This window comes from Acanthochromis polyacanthus, chromosome 12, assembly GCF_021347895.1.
Source record: "Acanthochromis polyacanthus isolate Apoly-LR-REF ecotype Palm Island chromosome 12, KAUST_Apoly_ChrSc, whole genome shotgun sequence".
Taxonomy (NCBI): domain Eukaryota; kingdom Metazoa; phylum Chordata; class Actinopteri; family Pomacentridae; genus Acanthochromis; species Acanthochromis polyacanthus.
In genome coordinates, this window is record NC_067124.1 from 39,016,452 (window position 1) to 39,044,218 (window position 27,767).

Sequence of the window (27,767 nt, forward strand, 5' to 3'; positions counted from 1 at the left end):
AACAACCCAACAGTCCTCAATGAAATAAGAGCTTTAGAGCTTCACGGTGCTCTGCTCTCTGATTGGATCAAATGTCTGTAATATTTAGGTAAATGAATGATGTTAATCTTCTAATGAGGTTTCTGTTTTCTGACGACAAGGAAACAGATCAACAAGAAAGGAGGAGATGATTCACCTTCATGAACATCCATCAGAGCATCTCAGGCTAATCAGCTAACTAACTGTCAGCCCTCAGTTTCACAGAAACCTGCAGAAGTTCTGCGAAGAGGACCCAGAACAGGCCAGAGAACATCAGAACCTCATGAAGGAACAACAACAGCTGCAGACCGAGCGTGGAGATGTTTCAGAAGAAGAGTTTGACGCAGGAGGAAGCAGGTGAGAGAATCCGAGGGCGGAGGTGGGACTCCCTGCAAGCGTCTGTTTCCAGTCACATGACGAGGAACCACCAGACTCCCACAGCTGCTCATAAAACCAGAAACACCGCAGGCGCTGCAGCAGAAGGAAGGAACTCAGAGACGCTCAACCTTTCCACCAAAACAGAAGCATGAGGCTGCCGGAGCTCCTCAGTGGAGGGATCTTACTCTTCTTCTTCTTCATCACAGGTAACCTTCATCCTCACACCAAACTGCACCGACCTTTGGGTTCTTATGAGTTTTCTGAGGAAACCTGATGTTTCTGCTGCAGATGTTCGCTCTCAGACGGTGGAGGTTCTGGTGGCTGCCGGTTCTCAGGCGGTTCTTCCCTGTAAATGCAGCAGTTTGTCCTCAGATTCAGCCATCATCTGGAGCAAAGAACACAGAGGGTAAGAAGTTAGAGGAGCTTCAAACAGCTTCAAAGCAGGCAGGAGGACTCATAGAAACATCTGGATTTCCAGATTTGATCTTCTTTTAGAGTCCAGCTTCAATCCAGTCTTCTTTAAAACATGACGAAGCGTTAAAATATAAAATACCATCTAAAGGCAGAGGAAGTAATAAAACGTCAGACTTCAACACGGTGTCTGTCCAAACCCTTACAGTATTCATGCACTGTGGATAAATTAAATGATTTAAAATGACATTTTACTTCATGTAAAGAGACTTGCTTAATTTAATTTTCTGTTGTTTTATGTTATTTGAGGACAGTTCTCTCTTGCGAATGAGACCCCGTGTCTCAGTGAGATTACCCGTCTAAATAATTTTTTTAAAGGATATTTTAACTTCATTTTATACACAGTGGATGAATTATATAAAATTAAATTAAATTTAGTTTGATTTAATTGTATTTAATTTAGCATATTTTAACTTAATTTCATGTATAGCGGGTGAATTCTGTAAAATAACATTTTGTTTAATTTAGTTTAATTTTTTGTATAGCATTTACTTTAATTTAATTTCATACATTTTAGCTTCATTTTATACACAGTGGCTGAATTATGTAGAATAAAGGTTTGCTTAATTTAATTAAGTTTAATCTTATGTATAGCATTTGCTTTAATATATTTTAAGTTTATTTTATGTACAGTCACTTTATTGTATAGAATATGATCAAATTTAGTTTGATTTAATTGAATCTAACTTATTATATTTTAACGTCCTTTCATGTGCAGTGGGTTAATTATCTAAAATAATATTTTGTTTCATTTTTTCAATGTAATCTTATGTATGGTATTTAATTTAATGGAATATATTTTAACTTAATTTCATGTGCAGTGACTTAATGACATAAAATAAAATTTTGTTTAATTTCATTAAATTTTATCTCATATATATAGTATTCAATTTACCATATTTTAACTTCATTTCATGTATAATGGCTGAATCACATAAGCTAAAACAAAATTTTGTTTGATTTGATTTAATTTTATGTACAGAGGCTTAATTTAATTTTGCAAAATTTTTGATACAGCGGCTTTATTTTGTCTTATATATCGTGACTTTAGTTTTTATTCTATTTTACTTTCTATAGTGTCTTTAATTAATTTAATTTTAGTTTATTTTCAATATAGTGGCTATATTTTTACTTTATTTTATTTATAGTGGTTTTAGTTGATTTTGCGTCATTTTATTTTCTCTACAGAGGCTTTATTTTATTTTACTGTATTTTCTATGTAACGGCTTTATTTTTACTTTATTTTATTTATAGTGGTTTCAGTTGATTTTACTTTATTTTCTCTACAGAGGCTTTATTCTATTCTGTTCTATTTTCTATGTAGCGGCTTTAATTTTTTTCTATATAGTGGCTTCATTTTTACTTTATTTAGTTTTCTTTATTCATGTTTTAGGCTGATTTTACTTTTTTCTATGTAGAAGCCTTATTTTGTTTTATTTTAATTTCTAACTAATGGCTTTATTTTATATAATATTTTTCTAGTTTTCTTTTTTCCTGAATATTTTTACACATATGCCGTTGATGAGTCAGGTGTGCTGCTGTAGCGTTAAAACACAACACACATATTTTTTTCTTTCTTTTCATTCTGAACTTACTTGCTCTACATTTGTATATATATATTTATCCCTAATTGTTTATTTATGTCACTTATTGCCTGCTCTACGTGCCTTTTTAGTTGCCCCCTGGGGAGAAAGTTTTCTGAATCTGTATCACCTGTCCTCACCTGTCCTCATCTGTCCTCACCTGCAGCACCGTGTGGAGGAAGCAGCGCAGCGGTCTGCAGTACCGGGGCTCCAGCTGGTCCCAGAAAGGAGTCCAGCGGATCCAGTGTCCTCACCACCAGTTTGAACGAGGAGACTTCAGCCTGCAGATGGACGCCGTGACCAAGGAGGACGGAGGAACCTACACCTGCATGGTGAACGCCGGACGCTGGGTCACTCAGAGCGTCGTCACGCTCAGAGTTCTGACAGGTGAGGAGCTCTCAGGTGTTCAAACCGGCATCCGTCTGCACACAGCAGAGGCAGAAAACCGTTTCAGTTTTTATAGAATCTACAGGAGGTTTTACTTTTAATAGAAAACATCACCAAAATGACCCCATTTATCAGCCAAAAACTGTAAAAACTGAATAAGAAACAAAAGATTCTCAACTTTAAAGCTGGTCCTTGAACGCATCGTGAGTTATCTGCGGTTCCATCAGGAAAACTAACCAAATCTGAGTTTAAATGTGTCCTGTTCTTGCCATTTTGTGTCTCAGTTTTGTCATTTTGTGTCTTGTTTTGCTTTTTCTTCTCTCATTATTGTCGTTGTGTGTCTCGTTTTTGTCATTTTGTGTCTCGTTATTGTCATTTTGTGTCTCGTTATTGTCATTTTGTGTCTTGTTTTGCTTTTTCTTCTCTCATTATTGTCGTTGTGTGTCTCGTTTTTGTCATTTTGTGTCTCGTTATTGTCATTTTGTGTCTCGTTATTGTCATTTTGTGTCTTGTTTTGCTTTTTCTTCTCTCTTTATTGTCGTTGTGTGTCTCGTTTTTGTCATTTTGTGTCTCGTTTTGTCATTTTTTGTCTCATTATTGTCGCTTTGTGTCTCGTATTTGTTATTTTGTGTCTCGGTTTTGCTGTTTTCTGTCTGGTTTTGTTGTTTTGTATCTAGTTTTGTCATTTTATTTCTTGTTATTGTCGTTTTGTGTCTCGTTTTTGTCATTTTATGTCTCGGTTTTGCCGTTTTGTGTCACGTTGTTGTAGTTTTGTGTCTCCTTTTGTCATTTTGTGTCTCATTTTTGTCATTTTCTGTCTGAGTTTTGTTGTGTTGTATCGAGTTTTGTCATTTTTTTGTCTCATCTTTGCCGTTTTCTGTCTCTTTTTGTCATTTCGTGTCTCAGTTTTGTTGTTTTGTGTCTTCATTTTGCTTTTTTGTGTCTCATTTTTTAGTCATTTCATGTTTCAGTTTTGTAGTTTTGTCGTTTTCTGTCATGGTTTTGTCATTTTGTGTCTCGATATCGTCATTTTATGTCTCTAGAGTTCAAACTCTCTGAATGTTTCGTGACTTCACAGTTCTGCACAGGAGTTCAGAATTTATTATTTTCGAAATGTGAAAATCTGCTGATGCTTTCTGATGAATCGTGTAATTTTTGCTGATGAGATAATCGGGTCCAGACCTGCAGAAGATAACCGGATTGTGAATGATTTCGGATAATTGTGACGGTGTTGGTGATTCATCTCTGTCCTCCTCAGTGTCGGTGTCTCCTTCGGTTCCTCTGTGGGGAAACGACGTCTCGCTCGGCTGTGACGTCAGTCCTCGGCCTGACGAAGCTTCTTTCAGCTGGAGACTCAACGGCAGCCCGTACGTTCTTGGAAGCTCCTCAGGCCTCACGCTGAAGGCCAGTCTGATGCTGTCGGGGAACTGGAGCTGCGAGGTGACGTCTGGAGGCCAACAGGTCGAAGCTTCAGCGCCTCTGACCGTCAAAGGTGAGAGTCTGAGCTGGGACCCGAACCCAGGCTCGGGTTCTTCCGGTTCTGAACCGGGGGTGTCAAACATGAGGCCCGCGGGCTTAAAGCGGTCCTCCAGAGGCTCCAATCTGGCCCTCAAAGTGTAAAAATGCCAGAGATTGCAAATTTGTAAACCCATAAATTCAAAATAATTTCTAGACAAGTTGTTTGATCATACAGTGAAATCTGATATTTCTCTTTGTTCTTTTGTTGCTTTGTGTGTCATTCTTGTAATATTTTGTCTCGTTTTTGTTGTTCTGTTTCTTGTTTTTGTCGTTTTGTGTCCTTTCTGTCACACTTGGGGGGTTTTTTGTCTTATTTTTCTCATTTTGTGTTTTCAGTTTTTGTCATTGGTCCATTTTTTTGCCGCTTTGTAATTTTTTTGCCTAATTTTTTGTCTCTTTTCTGTTTTGTTTTGCGTTGTCTAATTTTTTGTCGTTTTGTGTCTCATTTTTGTCTTGCTTTTTGATGCTTTTTGTCTTTTCTTGTCCGACTGTTGTTGTTTTGATCGCGACTAAATGTTTTGTTCCTTCCTACACTCTGATCTGTAAGTTCTAATGTGGAAATGATAAACTGAGGCATTATTGCTGAAATTGTAAATATTTCTGTGAACAAACTTCAGGTTGTTCAGAATGTTTTGTTTATTATATGTGAACATTTGAAGGATAAATGTGGAGTTTTATGGGATAAAATGCTGCGATTTAACTGCTCCGGCCCATTTTAGATCAAACTGGGCTGAATGTGGGCCCTGAACTAAAATGAATTTGACACCCCTGTTCTCTTTGTGCGACAGGAATCCTGCAGCCGTCCAAGGAGGACGCCCGCCTTTACGCCGCCGTCGGTTCTGCTGCTTCGCTGCCCTGCGTCTTCTCTCCGGGCCTGAAGCCTTCGGACTCTCTGTGGGAGAAACTGAAACCCAGTTCTCTGTTCGGATCTGCAGCCGACCGACTTCCTGCTTCCTTCTCTTCCTCCTCGTCTCCGGCTCAGCTGCCCTGGGACAAATCCGCCCGTCTGGACCCGGTCGGGTTGGAGGACGAAGGCCGGTACCGGTGTTCTGGTACTGTGGAGGGACAGAAACTGGCTCGGAACATGAAGCTCGTCGTCGCTCAAAGTACGTTTTACACAGATTCTGTTTGAGCAAAATCCACAAAATCATTTCATATAAAGGAAATGTTTTCACCATAAATTCTGCTGTTCTCCTCTCAGTCGACCAGACGAAGGAAGAAGGTTCTGTGACGCTGAGCTGCAAGCTGAGCGACTCCGCCGACGTCACCGAGTACGAGTGGGTCCAGATCACCTCCGGCCCGAACGGCACCGAGTCGGTCCAATCCGTTATGAAGGGGCAGATGGTCAGAATCAGCCCGGAGTCGGAGCAGAACCAGTGGACCTGCCGGTTCTATGGGAAAGAAGGAATTCTGGGAAACATAACGCACCAGGCTCAGCTGATGGGTGGGTTCTGGTTCTGTTCTGCTCAGAAGACACGAATCACAAAGAGGCAGAAAGTGCAGCTACAGCAGATGTTTAAAAAAAATTATATTCTGCCTCCAGCTCAAAAAAAGATCAAAAAACAAGATAAAAAGTAAAAGAGTGAAAAAATGTGAAGCGGATGTTTACTGACAACAAGAGAATGACCATAAATCACTATAAAGAGGCACTAAACAATCAGATAAAGACACAAAACTACCACAAAAGACACAACATTTCTATAAAAAGACACCAAAAAACACAAAAAGAATCAAAATTACCACAAAATGTCACTAAACAACCACAAAAAGATGCAAAATTACCATAAAAGGTCACTAAACACACGCAAAAAGGCACAAAATTACAACAAGACACAAAATTACCACAAAAACACACTAAATTACCATAAAAGGTCACTAAACACCCACAAAAAGACACAAAATTACCACAAAAAGACACTAAATTACCACAAAAAGACACTAAATTACCATAAAAGGTCACTAAACACCCACAAAGACCCAAAATTATAAGAAAAGACACAAAATCATCGCAAAAAGACACAAAATCATCGCAAAAAGACACAAAATTATCAGAAAGAGACAATAAACAACCTCAGAAAGACATGAAATTACCACAAAAGGTCATTTAGAAGAACAAGAGGCTAAACTATAAACACAGGTTTGTAAAGTAAGCGTTTCTCTGACTGTCTTTCTGGTTCTCCTGCAGGCGGGCTGACTGGATCCGGTAAATCCTCGGTTCCGTCCAGGAACATGCCTGCTGTGGTCGGACTCAGTCTGCTGCTCCTGGTTCTGCTGCTGGTTCTGGCTCAGATGTACAAAAACCACCAAAGGGTAAGAAAAGCTTCTCTTATTCATAGCATTTCTTTTTCCATTAAAGATGGAAAAATCATCACGTTTGTTTCCAGAAAATGTTTTCCGTCAGTTTCACAGGAAACTGAACAACAGACCGAGTTTATATAAGGTCATTCCAGAACTGGAGGAGATTTGAGCTTCACGATTTTACAGTTTTCTGCTCCATATTGATCTAAAATAGGTAATAAACTACCAAAGGCTTGATTGGTTCACCTTCCACATCAATGGTAGCATTTTTATTCCATGTTTTCTGTCTTGTTGCTAACCCTACTCTAATCCATGCTAATGCTAGCTTTTTCTCAGCAGTAGAAGCTAGATATTTAGCAGCTGTTACTGCTGACCAAGAGGACAAACTGACTGATGGAAAACAGGAAAAAGAATGAGTCTGATCCTGATAATATGAGGCAGAGAGAGACGTTCAATCAAGGCTGACGATGGGATGAAAAGATGAAAGATACAAGAGAGGACATAGCTTTGCTCTGCCCATTCTTTAGGAAAACTGTTTGATGAGGGAAACAACAAAAACAGGACACAGAATGACAGAAATGAGACAGAAGATGACAAAAACAAGACAGAAAAGGACAAAAATGACACAAAAAACTACAAAAATATCAGCAGGGTTGTTGTGGAACACGTTTCATGCAAAATAATTATTTAAAATATCACTTCGATCAAAAAAAAGTTTCCCACAATTTCAAGAAACATCAATTAAAAAACAAAACCATAAAAAAGGAGATTTAAATTTCATTTTAACTGTTTTATTAGAGATTCAGTTTGGTCATCGGGGGGGTGGGACAAGAGAAAAATGTTATTTTAGGGGAACTCCAGACTTATTTGGTATTTTTAAAACATTTTCAAATGTTCTTTTCTCCTAGTTTTTTTTAGATTTAGTCTCAGGACAAGAACGTTTACACAACAACTGCATGTTTTAGCATTTGGATTATCTGAAGTTTGATTTGTGGGGCGTAAAATGTTCTGGAATGACCCTTTAATTAAATCCCGTTTCTTATCTGTGATCTTTGTGTTTCTGCAGAGGAAGAAGATCTTTCAGTATCCTGCTCTGGAGACGATGGTTCACAACATCTCTAACGAACGAGAGGAGAAGAACAGGAACCGAGCCAAGAAATAAAACCACATTGATGCTCGAGTCGTCCTGCGGGTCAAAATCGACCCGTTTAAAAGTCTGAAAATGTGGGGAAAAAAATGTATTTTCACAGTGAAACTTCTGATGTCCACATTTTCAACATTTTTGGCAATCTTTGAACACTTTTTTGGTAGGAAAAAATAAATGTTTAAAATGTTTCTTAAGAACATTCACCAAAAAAAAAAATCACCAAAATAAAGTAAATATTAGACGTTTTACTGATATATATGTAATCACTTTAGATATTTTAAGGATTTTTCAGAAGATTTTTACTCATTTTTTGAAAATATTTACAAGAATTTTCTTGCTGATTTTGTGGGATTTTTTAAAAATTAAATTAAGGGAAAATTTTTAAGGAATTATTGGAATTTTATTCCTGAATGTTTTGCAAATTTTCTGAAATTTGGGGAATTTTTTGCTGAATTTTTGGTGCCCGTAAATGAGGACAACAGGAGGGTTAAAGTTGATTTTCTATTTTTCTGCAGCTTGTTGGGAGACTTAATTTTGCACACTTTTGTAAATATTTCACAGCAGACGATGTAGCAGCTGTTTGAACCGAATGAAGATGTAAATATTTCAGCTGTAAATATTTGAACCATTTATTTGCATGTTTACCAAATGATTCTGAAATAAAGTGCGTTGAACAGAAATAAATCTGGTTTAATTTGTTATTTACAGTCTGAACCCCGCTGGGCTTCATCTCACATATAAATACAATACACTCATTTAGAAAAATACAACATTATTTTTACATAAATTACAGATTTATGTTCAGTTTGTTGTGTGGAAGCTGCAGTCCGTCGGCCAGTTTGAGCTTTCTACACCTGACAGCACTCTCCGTCCTCCGAAGGTTCCTCCAGTCTCCACAGCCCCAGAGATCGGTTGATTCCCTCCATAAGACCTTCGCCTCCGTGGCGAAGATAAGCCATGACCTCGTCGTCGTCGAAGCTCCAGCCAGGCCAGTCGACGCTGGTGCCGGCTGCAAACACCACGCTGGAACGCAGAGATGGAAACGTTACGGCGACCCGATCTACGTTTACCAACTTAAAACCAGCAGCAGCAGAAGAACAAACAGCAGCTCAGAGAAGAACTGTAAAGTTCTGCTTTCAGAAGCAAAACATTCTTCAAATACCAAAAGTAAAATTATGCAGAAATGGACGGTTCAGTGGTAATATTTGAATTATTGATGAATTAGTCACTGAAATGCTGCAGACTGTGAATAAATAAATGAAGTCTCTGTCGATTATGTTCATTTTTTTTACTCCTAAACTTATCAAACTACTGTGATACTGTGACTCAGCAAGACCATACCTCCATAAAGAGACAATAAACAACCACGACAAACACAAAATTACCACAAAAAGACACACAGTTAAAGCAAAAAGACACAAAATTAGCATAAAGAGACACAAAACAATCATAAAGAGACACTAAACAACCACAAAAACACAAAATTACCACAAAGTTAAAGCAAAAAGACACAAAATTACCGTAGAGAGACACAAAACAATCACAAAGAGACAATAAAAAACCCACAAAAAACACAAAATTACCACAAAAAGACACAAAGTTAAAGCAAAAAGACAGAAAATTAGCAGAGACACAAAACAATCATAAAGAGACACTAAACAACCGAAAAAAGACACAAAATTACCACAAAAAGACACACAGTTAAAGCAAAAAGACACAAAATTAGCATAAAGAGACAAAAAACAATCATAAAGAGACACTAAATCACAAAAAACACAAAATTACCACAAAAAGACAAAAAGTTAAAGCAAATGACACAAAATTAGCATAAAGAGACACAAAACAATCATAAAGAGACAATAAACAACCACAAAAAACACAAAATTACCACAAAAAGACACACAGTTAAAGCAAAAAGACACAAAACAATGATAAAGAGACACAAAACAATCATAAAGAGACACTAAACAACCAAAAAAGACACAAAATTACCACAAAAAACCACAAAATTACCATAAAAGGTCACTAAATTACCATAAAAAGACATAAACTACCATGAAGGAAACTTTGATGAGTTTCATTTCTGTGTCTTTCTCTCAGAGCGAAACTGTAACTGCCCACTGTGGTGGACGTTCTTCATCAGTGGGTTTACACTGTCGTTCAGTTTACTGAAAAACATTCATATTCTGATGGAAAATGACCTGAAAACATGTTAAAACTAAACTGTGAATTATTGAGCCGATTTTAGTAATAAACTGGGAGGTTTCTGCTCATATCTGTTAAAGTTTTACTGGTAAATTCTGGTTTGATTTCTGGTTTTTATCATTTACAGCCAGATTTATGCAACATTTAGTTCATGAAAACATGGAGAAATGGATTGTCGACGGTCTTTTTTCTGATTTATGCAGCAATAAACAAACTATTCAGAATCCCTTCGGTTTTAGATTTCTGTGCTGGAAAAATTTAAGCAAATTAGTGCATTTCGAAGAAGACGAGAAACCAGTTGCATCTTTAATTTTCACTCATCCACGACAGAGAAACACTCAGTAACAATTCTAGAGAAAAACTGGACATCTGGAGGCAGTTATTAAAACGAATGCATGAAAATGTGAAACTTTTCTCGAGATAAAAGCTGCATCTGTCGTGTCAATGAGAACGCTGTGGGCAGAAATGCTGTAATGTGAAGTTTCCATTCTCACAGATCAAAAAGAGCAGAAAAGTCATCTCAGAAGCAGCTTCAAATTCCACCGAACAAACACAATCTCATTTAAAGACCGAAGCTGTGACGGCTTAAATATGTTTATAATAAAAGTAGTAAAACACTGAGATAAGACTGGTGCATATTAAAGGGTTTAAAAGTGAATAAATAAAGCTTCGGCGCCGAACTCTAACATCTCGTTAAAGAAGTCGTCCGCGGTGCTGCTGAATGCGTTTCTGCTCATTGACCTCCAAAATGTAAACGAAGCTTAAATAAAACCACTAAGTGTCTCTAAAGCTAAGCTCAGCGGAAAGTTTGATGCCTCAGATGTTTCTGTTTCCTCCTAATTATCTGGTTTTACTCAGCGGTGAAGACTCAGACTGATAACAACTAACCAGAGAGGTTAATTAAGTTAATGATGAGCCAAATGTAAAGTTTAGAAATGAAACACCAGCTGCATGTTTAATCTGCTGGATCTCTCTGACGTACATGACCAGTCAAAAGCCTTCTTCTCATCAAAGCCTTTTCTTTATTTTTTTACTACTTTCTACATCGTAGGTTCTCACTGAAGACGTCAACACTATGAATGAACACATATGGAATCATGTAGCAAACAAACAATTGTGAGATATCTCTAAATATGTTTTATATTTTAGATTCTTCAAAACAGCCACTTTTTGCTTTGCTTACTGCTTTGCTGACTCTTGGCATTCTCTGGATGAGCTTCATGAGGTAGAACCTGAAATGGTTTTCACTTCACACCTTGTCAAGGTAAAGTTGTGGAAGTTGCTGCCGTCTTAACCCTCCTGTTGTCTTCATTTACGGGCACCAAACAATATTGTTTCCTTGTCTAAAAAAAATCCAAAAATTCAGCAAAAGAATTCCCCAAATTTCAGAAAATTTGCAAAACCTTCAGGAAGAAAATTTCAATAATTTCTTAAAAATTTTCCTTAAAAGTTCCCACAAATTTGGCAAGAAAATTCTTGGAAATATTTTTTTAAAAATGAGTAAAAATCTTTTAAAAAAGTCCTAAAAATAATCTAAAGTGATTACATACATATCAGTAAAACTTCTAACATTGTCTTTAATAACATTCACAAAAAAAATCAACCAAAATCCAACAAAATTTGTTGGATTTTGGTTGATTTTTTTGTGAATGTTCTTAAAGAAACTTTTTTCTCACCAAAAAATGTTCAAAAATTTTACTAAAATGTTGAAAATATGGACATCAGAAGTTTCACTGTAAAAATATTTTTTGCCACATTTTCAAACTTGAAAACGGGTCAACCCGTAGGACGACATGAGGGTTGCAGAGGTCAGGTTGGTCCACAGTTGACAGCCCTATTTAAAAACTATTAGAATCCACATTATAATAAGAACCAATCAGCTAAAGAGAAGCAACAGTCCATCATTACTTTAAGAACTAAAGGTAAGTCAGTCTGGAAAATTTCAAGAACTTTGAATGAATCCTCAAGGAACCATCTAGGAACTACCCAGGAACCTACAAGGAACCATCTCGGAACTACTGAGGAACCTACCAGGAACTATCTAGGAACTACCCAGGAATCTCCCAGGAACCACCTAGGAACTACCCAGGAACCTACAAGGAAGTCCATTATTGCTTTAACACATGAAGGTCAGTCCATCAGGAACATTTCAAGAACTTTGAATGAATCTTCAAGGAACCATCTAGGAACTACTTAGCAACCTACCAGGATCCATCTAGAAACTACCCAGGAACCATCTAGAAACTACCCAGGAACCATCTAGGAACTACCCAGGAACCATCTAGGAACTACCCAGGATCCATCTAGAAACTACCCAGGATCCATCTAGAAACTACCCAGGAACCATCTAGGAACTACCCAGGATCCATCTAGAAACTACCCAGGAACCATCTAGAAACTACCCAGGAACCATCTAGGAACTACCCAGGATCCATCTAGAAACTACCCAGGAACCATCTAGAAACTACCCAGGAACCATCTAGGAACTACCCAGGAACCATCTAGGAACTACCCAGGAACCCACCAAGACTTTTAATATTTCCCCAAATGCAGTCACACTAAACCGGCTCACATGAGTCCCAGGAAAAGAAGACCAAGAGTCGTCTCTGCTGCAGGGGAGAAGTTCATCTAAGTCACCAGCCTCAGAAATGGAAAGTTAACAGCAGCTCAGATTAGAGCCCAGATAAATGCCACACAGAGTTCTAGTAGCAGACACATCTCTACATCAACTGTTCAGAGGAGACTGAACCAATTAGGACTTTATGGTCAAAAAGCTGCTAAGAAACCACGACTAAGGAACAGCAACAAGTAGAAGAGACTAGTTTGGGCCAAGAAACACCAGGAATGGACATTAGACCAGTGGAGATCTGTGCTTTGGTCTGATGAGTCCAAATTTGAGATCTTTGGTTCCAGATGGTTTGGGGTGAGATGGACTGCAGAGTGAAGGAAAAAGGGCCAACAAGCGCTCAGCATCGCTGAGAACTCCTTCAAGGCTGTTGGAAAACCATTTCAGGTTCGGCCTCATGACGCTCATCCAGAGAACGCCAAGAGTGTTCAAAGCAGTAATCAAAGCAAACGGTGGCTACTGTCAAGAATCTAAACATAAAACATTCCATCATGTGTTCATTCATAGTTTTGATGCCTTCAGTGAGAATCTACGATGCAAACAGTCATGAAAATAAAGAGAAAACATTAAATGAGAAGGTGAGTCCGAACTTTAAACTGGTAGTGTCCATGAAGCTTCTGTTTTATACTCAATGTCTGTTGTTTAGTTTAATTCAGTGGGCGCGATGAACAGTTCACCAGTTTAAAAATAACTTTAACTAACTGGTTAGTGGCTCTCTGGACTCCTGTTAACATGTAGGGTTTGTGAGAGTCAGTTATCAGTTTTCTCCAATAGTTACTGTACATCAGTCAACTGACAGTTTGGCTGCAAAAGCTCTGACACGTTAACTTGTCAAACATACATTCAGCTCACTAGTTGAATTCAGTTTTCTGCACTAGTTACCTAGTAGGACTCAAAATGTTGCCCAGCTAACTAGTGATTAATTTTAACTTAAACACTGAGGTCATAAATGTTCACTAACTGAAACCGTAAAAAAACAAACTGCTAACTAGTTACCTAGTAAAAGACTCTTTACTACTATAGGTTGAAAAAATAAGATAACTAGACAGCAAGCGGCAATGATAGAGTCAGTAGGTAACTAGTGAAGGCCAAATTTCCCCCAGTTACACTAATGAAAGTGTTTTTGACCTTAGTAGTTAACTAAAGAGGTTAGAAATGTTTACAAGTGAACTATCACATATAATATCCACAAGTTACACAGTGAAGGGCATTTTTAATAACTGTCAACTAGTGAGGTCAACAATGTTCACTAGTTGAATTTGTGAAAACCAAAATGCTTATTAGTTAACTAGTTAAAGCCTTGTTAAGCCTGGTTAACTTACTAGGTTGAAAACGTTTATTAGTTGAACTAGTGAACGCCAAAATGCTTACGAATCAAACTAGTTGTACAAATTGCTAATGAGGAGCTCTGAGGCCTCTGATTGGTTCTTCAGTTCAAAACAAAAACATGAACCAATCAGGTGTCAGGATTTTGTCAGATCACACCCACTGTATTTACATGTCATGCTTTAGTTATCATGCTGGCCTGAAGAATTGCAACGAGTTAACTAGTGAGTGCAAATGGCAGATTACGTTAACCGGTGAGGGCTAAATGTCTACTAGTTAAACTAGTAAGGGCCTTTTTGGACGTACCAGGTAACTAGGAAGTTACAAGGTCACTGGAAAACCAACCAATCAACCAATCAAACAAACAACCAATCAACCAACCAAGCAGCCTGCCTGCTTACCTATCTGTTTACTAGTCTACCAGTTAGCAGGTTCCTGCACTGACCTGTTCCTCTTGTCGTCTTCGTCTCCGTCCACCAGCTGTTCTTTCCATCCTTTGCTGACGGTTAAAGGTCGGTGTCTCTGAAGCTCCACCTCCTCCCACTCGGTGTCTCGGTCTCCTTCGCTGGGCGGAGGAGAAGGTGTGGTGGAGAAGGAAGGTGAGGGAGGAGGATACCTGGACCTGGGATAGGCCATCTTGACGTTTCTGTCCCTCCTTATTGCCCCCCGGTCCCTGTCCCTGGCTCTCTCCAGAAGCCCCTCCAGAGGTGAGGGCTGCTTGCTGCGGTCATATCCAGGAGTAGAAGGTGTTTCCTCTGGATGCTGAGGAGCAAACAGGCTGCCGGAGGGCTGTCGGAGTCCTCTTTCTATGATGATGTTGGGGATGGAGGCGCTCCTCTGGGTCTTCATTTTGGGCCTCTTGGTCTGGTGTTTCAGATCTGGCAGCTCCGGTTCAGAGTTGATGTGTAGATCTGCAGAGGTTCTGTCGGTCATGTTCCAGAACATCCCCTGGTTGGGCTTCAGGGAGCCCAGCTTCAGAACCCGGTGTGTTTCTGAGCTGCTGGAGGGCAACGAGTTCCTCTTCATGCTCAGGTTGGAGTCTGAGTCTGAGTTGGAGGACGGGTAGCTGTTGGAGGAGGTCCAAGTCTGTCTCTGGACGGACCGATTGGACGTCTGAGCTGATGGACCATGACTGGTGTTGACCGGTCTTCTCCTCCGTAACCCTGGAGACCGAAGGTTCTTGGAGAAGCTCCAGGGATCTGGAGGTATTTCCACATCTCCAGATTGGCTGCAGGTGGAGTTCCTCCTGGAGTCTTGATTCCCAGGGACAGGATCTGAGGATCTCCTGGATGATGATCCAGGATTCGTCTCCCTGGACGCTGCCGGCTGGTGATGAAACTGTAAAGTGTTTTCATCTGTTGGGTAGTCCACATCTGGAAGAGCTCCGACCATCAGCTGGTATGTTCCAGTTGTGTTGTATTGCACTGGATGTCCAGTGGTTCTGTGGGTGAAATGGTTCAGGTTCGGTGCAGATCGGACTCGGTAGTTCCAGGTAACGTTTGGCTGATTTGTTATCTGAGATTCGACCACTTTTCCTTCGTCCGCCTGTTGGTTCCACAGCTCTTGTCTCACTCCCATCTCTATCCACTCATACGGTCTGAAGGCCGCCTGTCGACCCGAAATGCGGTACTGTGGTGTTTTGCGGAGACTGTTGCTGTACTGGGAGCGCCAGAACGGTGGTCCGGTGTCTTTAGAGGGAACCTCGTCTGGAGGTTCTGCCTCTATCGACCCGTTTATTGATGGAGTGATCAATTCTTCATCAGTAACCTTCTTCACAAACGTTCCTGATGGATGTCTGACAGGTTCTTCTTCTCCTTCTGTCTCCATGTCATCTATCTTCAGATCTGCAACCGGTTTGGACTCTGGTTGGTGTATTTTCAGATTCTCCAGCCTGTTGTTCTCCTTCTGCCTTAGGTTCCTCAGAGTTACCTGAAGATGGAACACAGAGATTAAAAAGCTTTGTAACTCTGTGATTCAGATCAGAACCAAAAAGAACTCTTTCAGATGTTTTTGTCAGAGTTCCACCACAGGAGGAACGTTGCAAACTTATTTTTCCATCCAGCAGTTGTTGGGTTCTTCCAGACCAGACTGATGCTGCTGTGACTAAAAGTGGAACCACACTAGAACATTATCAAAGCGGTAGTTGGTACCTTGGCCTGGTGGATGGTGGAGACCCAGGTGGAGCAGCTGTCTGAGGTACTGGAGACCAAGATGAGGACGTTCATGGCACTCTGGAGCTCTCCAACCTCCACCAGAACAAAAGAATCTGACAGAACCAGAGGAACAGTGCAGTTAGCACCTGTTCAGACTGAATGAGAGTGTTCTCTACGTGGTCTATAAGAAGGTTCTGCTCACAGCCGTCTTTTAGAGCGATGCAGTTGGTTCTGTCGAGGGCCACCGGAGGTCGGACCATCTTCAGACGTTCCCCTTTCTTCTGCACTTTGGTCAGTAGAAGAACATCAGAGAACAGTAGAGCCACGACCTCCACCTGCACCAGCACCAGAGGAAACAACCAGTCAGACATGATGTTCTAAAGACCAATGTTCTACAGAGAATAAATGTTAACGTTCTACAGAGAATAAATGTTAATGTTCAACAGACTAATGTTCTACAGAGAATAAATGTTGATGTTCTGCAGACAGTAAACATGTTCTGCAGTACCAGCAGCTCTGCTCACCTTACTGTCTTTCCTGCCTCGGACCTTCAGGTTCTCCTCCAGCAGCAGCTTCCGGACCACATCAGGTCCCGTTCCTCTGATCGGACAGGTGAGGTCGAACCTGCAGAGTTCTCTGACGTGCTGACCGCAGACACAGAACCCACACAATTACAACAAAGACAAACAATAACAACAGAGACGCACACAATAACAACAGACAACATAGTTGTGTTACCTTGTCGATCTCCTCGCTGATTCCTTCCACCTCGTAGCCTTCGACCCTCTGGGCTGAGATGGACAGAGCAAGTTCCTCATCCTTCAGCCGAAGGTAGTCGTTGATGCTCTCCAGGAAGCTGTTCACACTGGTCAGCTGCAGGAGCCAAAGAATCAAACATTATAAATCTGTTCACTCTGGACAGCTGCTGGGGACACAGAATCAGACCGTGTGCATGTGATGATGATGCCCTCACCATGCCTCCGACTGAGTCCTGTATGTGGGGGTCCTGGCTGTTCTTCAGCACGGCCTTCAGCAGCAGCGGGTACTTGGTGATCCTCTGGTGGGGTTTAGCCTGCATGTCCCCGAGTCGCATCCGCTCACACTGGGGGTGAGTCTCTACCCACTGACACACAAAACAAACAACACACACCACACATGATTTGACACACAAATTATTCAATTTTTCCTATTTTTTGACAGACAAACGACTGAAATCTTTCAAACTTTGAATTTAAAGTGGCTGGAAGTGTTCGGTAACCATGGAGACGTGCCGTGTGTTGACTTTAGACTTTAACATTTCTGCTCAGGGCTTTTACAAACGGTCCTGTCTGCTGTTTGTCTGTGAGCCCAGAGCTTTGATGAATAAAAACACAAGTGACGAAAGAGGAAGTAAAACTAACACAACACCACAGAGTGTTTGTTTGTGTGACCCTGGAACTCCCACCAGGTATCGCTTCCTGCTAATCCAAAAGACGCACAATGACTACAAAGAGACGCAACATAACAAAGAGTTGCAAAAACACCGCAGAGACGCACAATTAACGAGAAAGACCTGCAGAAAGACAACGACAACACACAAAGACATGCAACAAAGCAACTCCAAATCCACATAAAACTACAAATACGTACAAAACAACAACAAAGACAGACAAAAAACTACAAATCTACACAAACCAACTATGCATACACACAAAACAAACACAAATATACACAAAACAGCTACAAAGATATGCAAAAAACAACTAGAAATGCACAGAAAACTACAAATATGCATAAAACAACAACAACAAAGATACACAAAATAACAACGAAGGCTCACAAGAACACGAAACAGATACAATTAAACAGAAAGACATGCACAAAGACACACAACACAGTTACAGATATGCACTAACCAGCTGTGAAGACACACTAAACAAATACAAAGACACGCAAAAAGACACACAAAACAACACACATAGAAAAACTACAAATCTACACAAACCAATTACAAATACACACCAAACAACTACAAAAACATTGAAAAATACACATAAAACAACAACAAAGACACACAAAACAAGGACATAAGCTTGCAAATACATGACACAGACACAATTAAACAGAAAAACATCCACAAAGACACACAAAACAACTTCAAACACTCACAAAACAACTACAGATATGCAAGACATGCAAAAAACTACAAAGCTGCACAAACCAACTACAAATACACACCAAACAACTACAAAGACATCAGAAGAGACACACAAAACAACAGAAACACAAAAAACTACATCTATGAATACACACAAAACAACTACAAAGACACACAAAACAACAGAAACACAAAAATCTACAAATCTACATAAATCAACTACGAACACACACTAAATATCTACAAAGACATGCAAAAAAACCCACACAACAACTACAAATCTGCACAAACTAGCTATGAATACCCACAAAACATCTACAAAGACATGCAAAAAAAAAAACACACAACAACTACAAATCTGCACAAACTAGCTATGAATACCCACAAAACATCTACAAAGACATGCAAAAACATGCGCAAAACAACAACAAAGACACACAAAACAAAAACAACATGATTGATTAGAACTTTCGTGCCGTTAATTGTCCATCTGAGCGTGCAACTGTTACACTACAAACCAGGTAAACACACAAACACAACACAGCCCTGTTCACTGCGTTGTGTTGTGTTTGTGTGTTAAATCAACACAACTGTTCACTGTGCTTGGGTCCAGACTTTCCTGAGTTCTGCTCAGCCTCATGTTTAGCTTTTCCCAGAAGCGCTCTGCTTTCGGTTCTGAATCATTTGCTGCAGACGTCGGTGAATGTTTGGTTTCACCCACAGACTCATGAAAACACTCAAACCACTGGATTCCATTCAGCTGCTAACTGGGTCACAGACCTCTGCTCTCTGATTGGCTGCTGCTGCTGCTCACCTGGACGTAGGTGAGGAAGTGGGCGTTGCTCTCGGTCTGCCGGCGGCTGAACTCCAGGTTGTTCTCTTCCTCCCAGCAGTAGAGCTGATAGCACGAGAAGCGCTCGTGGAACTGAGAACAAACGGAAGCCGGAGGATTAAAGAGGAACACGAAGGAAAGTTTATTTTAGTTCTGATTAAACTAAACGTTCCTCCTGTTAACCTTCCTGACAGGGTCGTTTCTCAGGAACAGGGACAACTTCAAACTAAAAGACAAAATACGGTACAAGTTTAGGAATATTCTCCTTCACATCAATTTCAACAAAGGAGTTTTCTTTTTATAATCTTGTGTTAACAAATATGTCTTAATATAAATAAGTCTATATTAGCTAAAGTTGGTGCGATTAGTCAAAGTTGCTCCAAAGTAGTTAAAGTTGCTCTAAAGTAGTTAAAGCTGCGCCAAAATGAGTTAAAGTTGTTCCACATTACTTAAAGTTGCTCTAAAATGAGTTGAGGTTGTTCCATATTAGTTGAAGTTGCTCTAAATTTGTTAAAATTGCTCTATATTGTAGCTAAAGTTGGTCTATATTAGTCAAAATTGCTCTACATTAGTTAAAGTTGCTCTAAAATGAGTTAAAGTTGCTCCATATTAGTTAAAGTTGCTCTATATAAGTTAAATTTGCTCTAAATGAGTTAAAGTTGCTCTATATTAAAGTTGCTCTTCATTAGTTTAAGTTGCTCTAAAATATGGTAAAGTTGCTCTTTATTAAAGTTGCTCTATATTAGTTAAAATTGCTCTACATTACTTAAAGTTGTTCTAAATGAGTTAAAGTTGCTCCATATTAAAGTTGCTCTACATTGGCTTAAATTGCTCTAAAATGAGTTTAAGTTGCTCTATATTAGTTAAAGTTGCTCTATATTCATTGAAGTTGCTCTATACTAGTTAAAGTTGCTCTATATTAGTTAAAGTTGTTCTAAAATGAAAATTCTTTGCATCAGTCCTTGTGTGTCTTTGCATCTATTTGTGTTGATTTTGCGTCTCTTCTTCATGGGTTCGTCTCCATCTACTTGTTGTGTTCATTTGTGTTGATTTTTCGTCTGTTTTTGTTGTTTCTACAGATATTTATAACCAAACAGCCCCACTGTTGTGATTATTTGTGTTGTTTTTGCGCGTATCAACATTTTCTAGATGCACAGTAGATTTGTGAAAACGTTAACTTGTGAACGCAGCCGTCAGATAAATGTGGTGCAGCCACACCTCATGTTTAATGAAGACTTTCTGCTGAAATGGAGGAAATAAAATCGCCTCCACACGTTCTGGACGTATCTGAGTTAAATAAATTCACACCTCAGTCAGTCGGCGGATGTTTTACATTTAGGTTAACTGGAAACCAAACTGTCAACTCTCCAAAACAAACAGGTTCAGGAAGCCGCAGAGCTCAGAGTACTCAGTTACTGTCAGAGGAAGTATTAGAGTACTCAGTTACTGTGAGTAATCAGTAATCCCACCTGCAGGCAGCCGGCCTCCAGCCTCAGCGGGTCGAACGGTTCTCCGGACCTCCGGACCTCCTGCAGCATTGGGAAGATGATCTGCTGCCAGAACAGCTGATGAGCTCTGATGATGGAGGGCAGGTTGGAGAACAGCAGCTGGGGGGTCACCTGAGAGCCAGCAGAACCATCAGAACCAGCAGAACCAACAAACCAGCAGAACCATCAGAACCATCAGAACCAGCAGAACCAGCAGAACCAACAGAACCAGCAGAACCAGCAGAACAAACAAACCAGCAGAACCATCAGAACCAACAGAACCAGCAGAACAAACAGAACCATCAGAACCAGCAGAACCATCAGAACCAGCAGAACAAACAGAACCAGCAGAACCAACAAACCAGCAGAACCAGCAGAACCATCAGAACCAGCAGAACCAACAAACCAGCAGAACCAGCAGAACCAGCAGAACCATCAGAACCAGCAGAACCAACAGAACCAGCAGAACCAGCAGAACCAGCGGAACCAGCAGAACCAGCAGAACCAGAAGAACCAACAGAACCAGCAGAACCAACAGAACCAGCAGAACCAGCAGAACCAACAGAACCATCAGAACCAGCAGTTAGACAGAACCAGCAAAACCATCAGAACCAACAGAACCGTCAGAACCATCAGAACCATCAGAACCAACAGAACCGTCAGAACCAGCAGAACCATCAGAACCAACAAACCAGCAGAACCATCAGAACCGTTAGAACCGGCAGAACCGGCAGAACCAACAGTTAGACAGAACCAACAGAACCAGCAGAACCATCAGAACCAGTAGAACCAACAGAACCATCAGAACCAGCAGTTAGACAGAACCAGCAGAACCAGCAAAACCATCAGAACCATCAGAACCAACAGAACCGTCAGAACCAGCAGAACCATCAGAACCAACAAACCAGCAGAACCAGCAGAACCATCAGAACCGTTAGAACCGGCAGAACCGGCAGAACCAACAGTTAGACAGAACCAACGGAACCAGCAGAACCAGTAGAACCAGCAGTTAGACAGAACCAGCAGAACCAGCAGAACCAGTAGTTAGACAGAACCAACAAACCACCAGAACCAGCAGAACCATCAGAACCAACAGTTAGACAGAACCAGTAGAACCAGCAGAACCAGGAGAACAAGGAGAATCATCAGAAGCAGCAGAACCAGCAGTCAGACAGAACCAACAGAACAAATAAAACAAACAGATCCACCAGAACCAACAGTCAGACAGAACCATCAGCAGAACTTCAGACTGACCTCCAGGAGGAACCCTTTGAGCTGCAGGTTCTCCAGAGCAGCGATGACCAGCTGAGGGAGGAACACAGACTGTGAGAAGAGCTACAATAATATAATGTATTATAATAATATAGTAATAACATGTTATTATAATAATAATTAGAGGTAGAAGTCTGACGTCTCTGATGATGATCAGCTTGTTGATGTAGCTCAGCTCGGTGTGGATCAGCTCCCACAGCGCCTCCTGCTGGTGTCTCTGCATCCTGGACATGGTCTGAGGAGGAACACGTTTAAAATGTGCAGATATTTTACAGTAAAACAGATCATTTCATCATGAACAAACCCATCTAAAAATGTCCAATTATTCCAAATAAAACTTTTATTATATGAATAATATATTAAATATTTTATTATTGTTGTTGTTGTTATTATTGTTGTTGTTGTCGTCTTTTTCTGGAACCGTCCTGTCTGACACGTTTCCACAGATGTTAAACTGTGGAGTAGAACAAACTGCAGATATTTGACTGTTTACATCTTTTTTTGACATTTATTCGTTGAATTTATCTCCACATGCTTCAGTTTTTCTTAATTTTGACTCTTGGTTGCAGCTGAATCCTGGTTCTGTTGAGGAGCTCAGAACTCTTTGTCTTCTACAGAATCTCATCCATGCAGATGTTTATTTTCTGTTTAGAATGAAGTGATTTTGATGAAATGGGACCATTTTAAACTTAACTATGGTAATTATATGGTATTTTATCCTGATGGAAACTGTTGAAGTCCAGTGATTCTGTTTGTTTCTCCAGTTTCTGGCTGATAAATGAAATAATCCTGGCAGCTTGTTGACGACAGAACATCTATAAAAACCCGTTGCGGATCTGAGGGTTGATTGTTTTTGGACAAATATGAAGTTGGAATTAAAGAGAAGATCTGAGGTGATATTTGTCTGTTATAGTTGCTCCATATTAGTTAAAGTTGCTCTACATGAGTTAAAGTTGCTCCACATTAGTTAAAGTTGCTCTATATTATTTAAAGTTGTTCTAAATGAGGTAAAGTTGCTCTACATTAGTTAAAGTTGCTACTTATTAGTTAAAGTTGTTCTCTATTATTTAAAGTTGCTCCTTATTAGTTGAAGTTGCTGTACATTAAAGTTGCTCTACATTAGTTAAAGTTGCTCAACATTAGTTTAAGTTGCTCTATATTATTTAAAATTGTTCTAAATGAGGTAAAGTTGCTCTACATTAGTTAAAGTTGCTCTAAAGTTGCTCTACATTAGTTGAAGTTGCTCCACATTAGTTAAAGTTGCTCTACATTGGCTTAAGTTGCTCTAAAATGAGTTAAAGTTGGTCCATATTAGTTAAAGTTGCTAGCCTAGCTGCGCTAGACCCAGCTCTTAAGACACAACGGTCTAGGAACTCTCGACAGGGAGGGAGGCGGGCTAAAAGGTTGTCTTTCAAATCACTCTGCAGCAATTGGGTAGGTATACAACCAATCAGTGCAACGAATAGGCTGACGGAGTTCCTAGAACGCCGGCGGATTGTGGCTAAGTCCCGTTAGCTTCCCAACCAGCGGAGCCAACTGGTATATTAAGGATTTGCCATATCCCGTCGGCATAAGTCCAAATACGTCTTTCTTCTCAGTGAAACACTTCAGTGCCGTCCTTTGTTTATCTTTCAAGTTGAATTTTCGCTTCAGATCTTTAAAGGCTGTGGCCAAAGCCGAGTCCAAAGATAACTGTTTATTGTGCGCCGGTTGTTTCTGTCAGAATCGTCGCGCCTCTGTCGTCACTTAGTTACGCCGCCTTCTGACTCTACACTTCATGGTGATTGGTCCGGCCAGTTTTAGGAGAATCCAGCCTCGAGCCTTATGGAGGGTAACTAGACCCACCCTGGCAGAGAATTAAATTCGTTGCCGTGGGTTGTCTAGCGCGGCTAGGCTATAAAGTTGCTCTAAATGAGTTAAAGTCGCACTATATTAAAGTTGCTCTAGATTAAAGTTGCTCTACATTAGTTTAAGTTGCTCTAAAATAAGTGAAAGTTGCTCTTTATTAAAGTTGCTCTATATTAGTTAAAGTTGCTCTACATTAGTTAAAGTTGCTCTATATTTCTTAAAATTGTTCTACATTAAATTAAACTGTGTGAGGCCGTACAGCGTGAGACCGGACTAGCTCGGTCCAGTTCTTCTCCAGAGAGGTTCCTTGGTTCTCCTCCTGCCACGTCCACCTGAGGCTGACGGGAACAGCGAAGGCCTCCAGCTCCTGCTTCAACACGTCCAGCTGTCCTCGATCCTGAGCAGCAGACAGACATGTGGTCACATGTCGAGCTTTAAACCGGGAGGATTCAACCTCAACAAGCCTGGATGTGTCCGATGACCTCATACCTCAGAAGGCTTCTCATTGGCTCCCTGACTGAACAGAACCTGCCTCAGCGCCGCTCTGGGTTTGGTTCCTCCTGAAGATCCTTTACTCACCGAGGCAAAGTCCGTCACCACCTTCTGCTTGGTTCTCCGCTGAGAACAAGAACACACAGTCAGATATCAGAGAGGAATACATTAATCCAGAATAATAAAACCATAATAATAATAATAAAATAACAATAAACCAGAATAATAAAGACAAAATAATATTACGCAAAAAGAGTATACAAAAATAATAATAATAGAAAAGAAAAATAATCTAGAAGAATAATCCAGAATAATAAAATGGCACAATAAAATCAGAATAAAAATCCAGAATAATAAACCAGAAAAATAAAACCAGAATAATAAAACCAGAATAAAAATCTTAAAATAATTATCCAAAAATATTAATCCAGAAGAATAGTCCAGATTAGAATAATAAATCAGATTAGTAATCCAAAATAATAAACTAGAATAATTATCCAGAATAATAATCCAGAATTTTAATCCACAATACTAAACTGGAATAATAAACCAGAATAATAATCAGAATGATAAAATCAGAATAAAAATCTTAAAATAATTACCAAAAAATATTAATCCAGAAGAATAATCCAGAATAATAACCCAGGATTTTAATCCACAATACTAAACTGGAATAATAAAACCAGAACAATAATCAGAATAATAAAATCAGAATACAAATCTTAAAATAATTACCAAAAAATATTAATCCTGAAGAATAGTCCAGAATAATAAACCAGAATAATAATCCAGAATAACAAGCTACAATAATAGCCCAGAATAATAAACCATTATAATAAATGAAAACCACTAAAATAATTTTTTCGAGCAGTTTCAATATTCTAAATAATGCATCAAGTTTTTACAAAACATATGAGGGTCATATGTTTTGTAAAAATAACCTGTATTCTAGTAAAAGTACCCGTTCCTCCTGTAGCTCACCTGGTATCCCAGCGTCTGGAACTTGAGTCGGTCTACTGACCCCCGGTGGTTCTGGTTGGTTTCTGCAGCCGTGGTTCCGTCTACAGCGTCTGTCTCTCTGGACTCGGCGTCCTTCGGTCTGTCTGGATCCAGCGGGTCTCTGAGCTCGTCCATCAGAACCTCGTGTCCTGATCCAGAGTTCAGAGCCTTTAAGGAAGAGCTGAAGACAAACGGTGGATAATTACAGCAGGTAAAGGTTCTGACTCAGTGGGTCCAAACAGATCTGGTTCTGATCCTTTATGACAGGACATAAAACCTCATCTGAGAGTCACAGATTGTTGGTCTGTTGTTGAAAATATTTCTCCTGTTTGATTTAAACTTTAAAGTTTGTTTTACAGACACTAGTGAAGCTGCACAGTTGTCATTTTGTGTTTCGTTTTTGTTGTTTTTGTCATTTTGTGTCTTTTTTTTGTAGTTTTGTGTCAAGACAAAACGATTCCTAGATCCTTGGAGCAATCAGGAAGCTGTGATGGACTCAGCTGTGACAACAGTCATGTGACTAAAATGATTAAGTTTCAGGTTGAACTGCAGGCAGTGTTTCCACAGAGAGACTGAGGAGAATCACAGCTCCTGGATGAATAAATAAACAGTGAACAGAGGAGCAGGTTGTTGGAGATCCATTCAGCATGGAGAAACATCTTTCTACAGCTGAGCAGAGAAGAGAGGAAACACGGAGATAAAAAAATGTGTGAAGTATGAGGAGACAACAGAGAGACAAAACTGTCACAAAGAGACATAAAATGACACAAATGAGACACAAAATGAGGCACAAAATGACAAAACCGAGACATAAACTTATGGACTTACAAAAGCACAACAAAGAGACGTGTAATGACATATATGAGACAATAAAAGGACTAAAGTGTCTCGATAAGTTTATAGGAGCTGTAAATATGTCAGCGGTTAAATATCTCCAGTATGCGGAGACGACGTTTATTCCCGTAGGCGAAACCAAGACGGTTCTCTGTGAAATAAATGATCAATAATAAATGTTTATCTTCTCTGGTTTCCATCATTCTAACTGACAGTAGACATCTGAGTTCTCTGTCCTTCATGTGTTCTGGTTCCACAGAGCTGCAGGACTTTAGATTCAAACAAGAACCATGGTGAGTTGAAATGAGCAGCAAAGACACAAACAACATCTGCTGTCACAGAAAAGAGGCACACAATGACACAAATGAGACACAAAACAAAACTGAGACACAACATGACAAAAACTAGATACAAAATGAGATAAATGAGACAAAATGAGAGAAGTGAGGTAAAAAATGACAAAAATGAGTCACAAAATGACAAAACCATTACACAAAATGACAAAAGCAAGACACAAAACCACAAAAATGAGACAAAATCACAAAAAGGAGACACAAAATCACAAAAATGAGATAAACGCGACTCAAAATTGCAAAAATTAGTCACAAAGTGACCAAACCGACACAAAACAGCAAAATTGAGATACAAAATGACAAAAACGAGACACAGAACTTCAAAAATGAGAAACAAAACAAAACAAACAATACACAGAATGTCAAAAATGAGACACAAAATGACAAAAATTAAACACAAAATGATATAAACAAGGCAAAAAACATTAAAACTGAAACAAAAAATGACAAAAATTCGTCATAAAACAGCAACATCGAGACAGAAAATGTCAAAACCGAGACAAAATGACAAAAAGTAGACACAAAACAGCAAAATTGAGACACAAAATGACAAAAGCGAGACATAGCAACACAAATAAGACACAAAACCGCGATGACAAGTGACTCAGAGGAAAATCAAAGCTAGTGGATGAATAAAATGAACGTAGCATGGCTCAGAAACAGTGAACAGAGGAGCAGGTTGTTGGAGATCCATTCAGCATGGAGAAACTAAAGGTTCTGTGTGGATGGTCCAGACAGTAAAGCAGCTGCAGCCTCCCGCACTGAACAGAACCATCGGTCTGACAGCTGCTGCGAGCTCACCTGTGCAGGTAAGAGTCACTCCAGGACTCACCTGGTGGAGCTCAGCAGCTGCATCACGTCCTGCAGCAGCTTCAGGTTTCAGACAAGAATTTCTCTCAGGAGGCTTCGTGTTTAACCATCTACTAACAGAACTAACTCATGTCTGAGACGCAGACTGACAGCTCCACTAATCTGTCATCAAAGACTGACAGCAGCAGGGACTCGTCAACGGTTTGACCTCAGCTCTGCTCACCTGAGGCCCACACACACACACACACACACACACACCTGGAAGATCACCTGAGGAGAGCCCAACACTGTGAAGGTCAACAGGAGCAGAACCAGAGCAGCAGAAGGTTCAGTTTTAAAGCAGTTACCTGGGCTTGGCCGGATCCATGTTGTTCACACAGTCATCTTTGGTTTCTGTTAGCTTTCTCCTCCTCTTTCAGCCGCCGCCGGCCCTCCCTCCCTCCCTCCGCATTCACCGCTGCAACCTGCCCGACGGGAACAACTGGATTCTGCAGCCAACAAATCTGAGCTCAGACTGGTTAATGTGTGCAGAGGGAAGCGTTTATCGGAGGAGGAGGGGCTGTATCGTCGTCGATCGGGCTCATTGATCACCA

At 39.9% G+C, this 27,767-nt stretch overlaps 2 protein-coding genes across 2 annotated transcripts; one reads left to right on the plus strand and one right to left on the minus strand.

The window, feature by feature from the left end:
• Positions 1 to 334: 334 nt before the first annotated feature.
• Positions 335 to 8,406, plus strand: LOC110965722 (lymphocyte activation gene 3 protein-like). The gene is made up of 8 exons (XM_022214864.2): positions 335 to 602; positions 685 to 802; positions 2,617 to 2,837; positions 4,096 to 4,329; positions 5,144 to 5,461; positions 5,557 to 5,799; positions 6,541 to 6,665; positions 7,720 to 8,406. Exons 1-8 carry the CDS (start codon positions 545 to 547, stop codon positions 7,813 to 7,815), a joined length of 1,413 nt encoding a protein of 470 aa, XP_022070556.2. The 5' UTR covers positions 335 to 544; the 3' UTR covers positions 7,816 to 8,406.
• A 59-nt stretch (positions 8,407 to 8,465) lies between these two features.
• Positions 8,466 to 27,617, minus strand: plekhg6 (pleckstrin homology domain containing, family G (with RhoGef domain) member 6). Its single transcript, XM_051956274.1, has 15 exons — positions 27,522 to 27,617; positions 25,160 to 25,358; positions 24,176 to 24,304; positions 23,946 to 24,083; positions 21,978 to 22,073; positions 21,821 to 21,871; positions 20,549 to 20,698; positions 19,062 to 19,172; positions 17,084 to 17,233; positions 16,849 to 16,983; positions 16,635 to 16,754; positions 16,313 to 16,445; positions 16,108 to 16,223; positions 14,403 to 15,886; positions 8,466 to 8,823 (listed from the first exon to the last, which is right to left on the minus strand). The coding sequence occupies exons 1-15, from the start codon at positions 27,539 to 27,541 to the stop codon at positions 8,649 to 8,651; spliced, it is 3,207 nt and encodes a 1,068-aa protein (XP_051812234.1). The 5' UTR covers positions 27,542 to 27,617; the 3' UTR covers positions 8,466 to 8,648.
• Between the last annotated feature and the right edge of the window lie 150 nt (positions 27,618 to 27,767).

Coding starts and splice junctions, on each gene's coding strand:
- LOC110965722 (XM_022214864.2), top strand. CDS start 545: ATGAGGCTGCCGGAGCTCCTCAGTGGAGGGATCTTACTCTTCTTCTTC. Junction 803..2,616: donor TGGAGCAAAGAACACAGAGG/GTAAGAAGTTAG, acceptor CCTCACCTGCAG/CACCGTGTGGAGGAAGCAGC. Junction 5,800..6,540: donor GCACCAGGCTCAGCTGATGG/GTGGGTTCTGGT, acceptor GTTCTCCTGCAG/GCGGGCTGACTGGATCCGGT.
- plekhg6 (XM_051956274.1), bottom strand. CDS start 27,541: ATGGATCCGGCCAAGCCCAG. Junction 22,074..23,945: donor AGCTAGTCCGGTCTCACGCT/GTACGGCCTCAC, acceptor GTTCCTCCTCAG/ACCATGTCCAGGATGCAGAG. Junction 16,755..16,848: donor TCAGCGAGGAGATCGACAAG/GTAACACAACTA, acceptor GTCTGCGGTCAG/CACGTCAGAGAACTCTGCAG.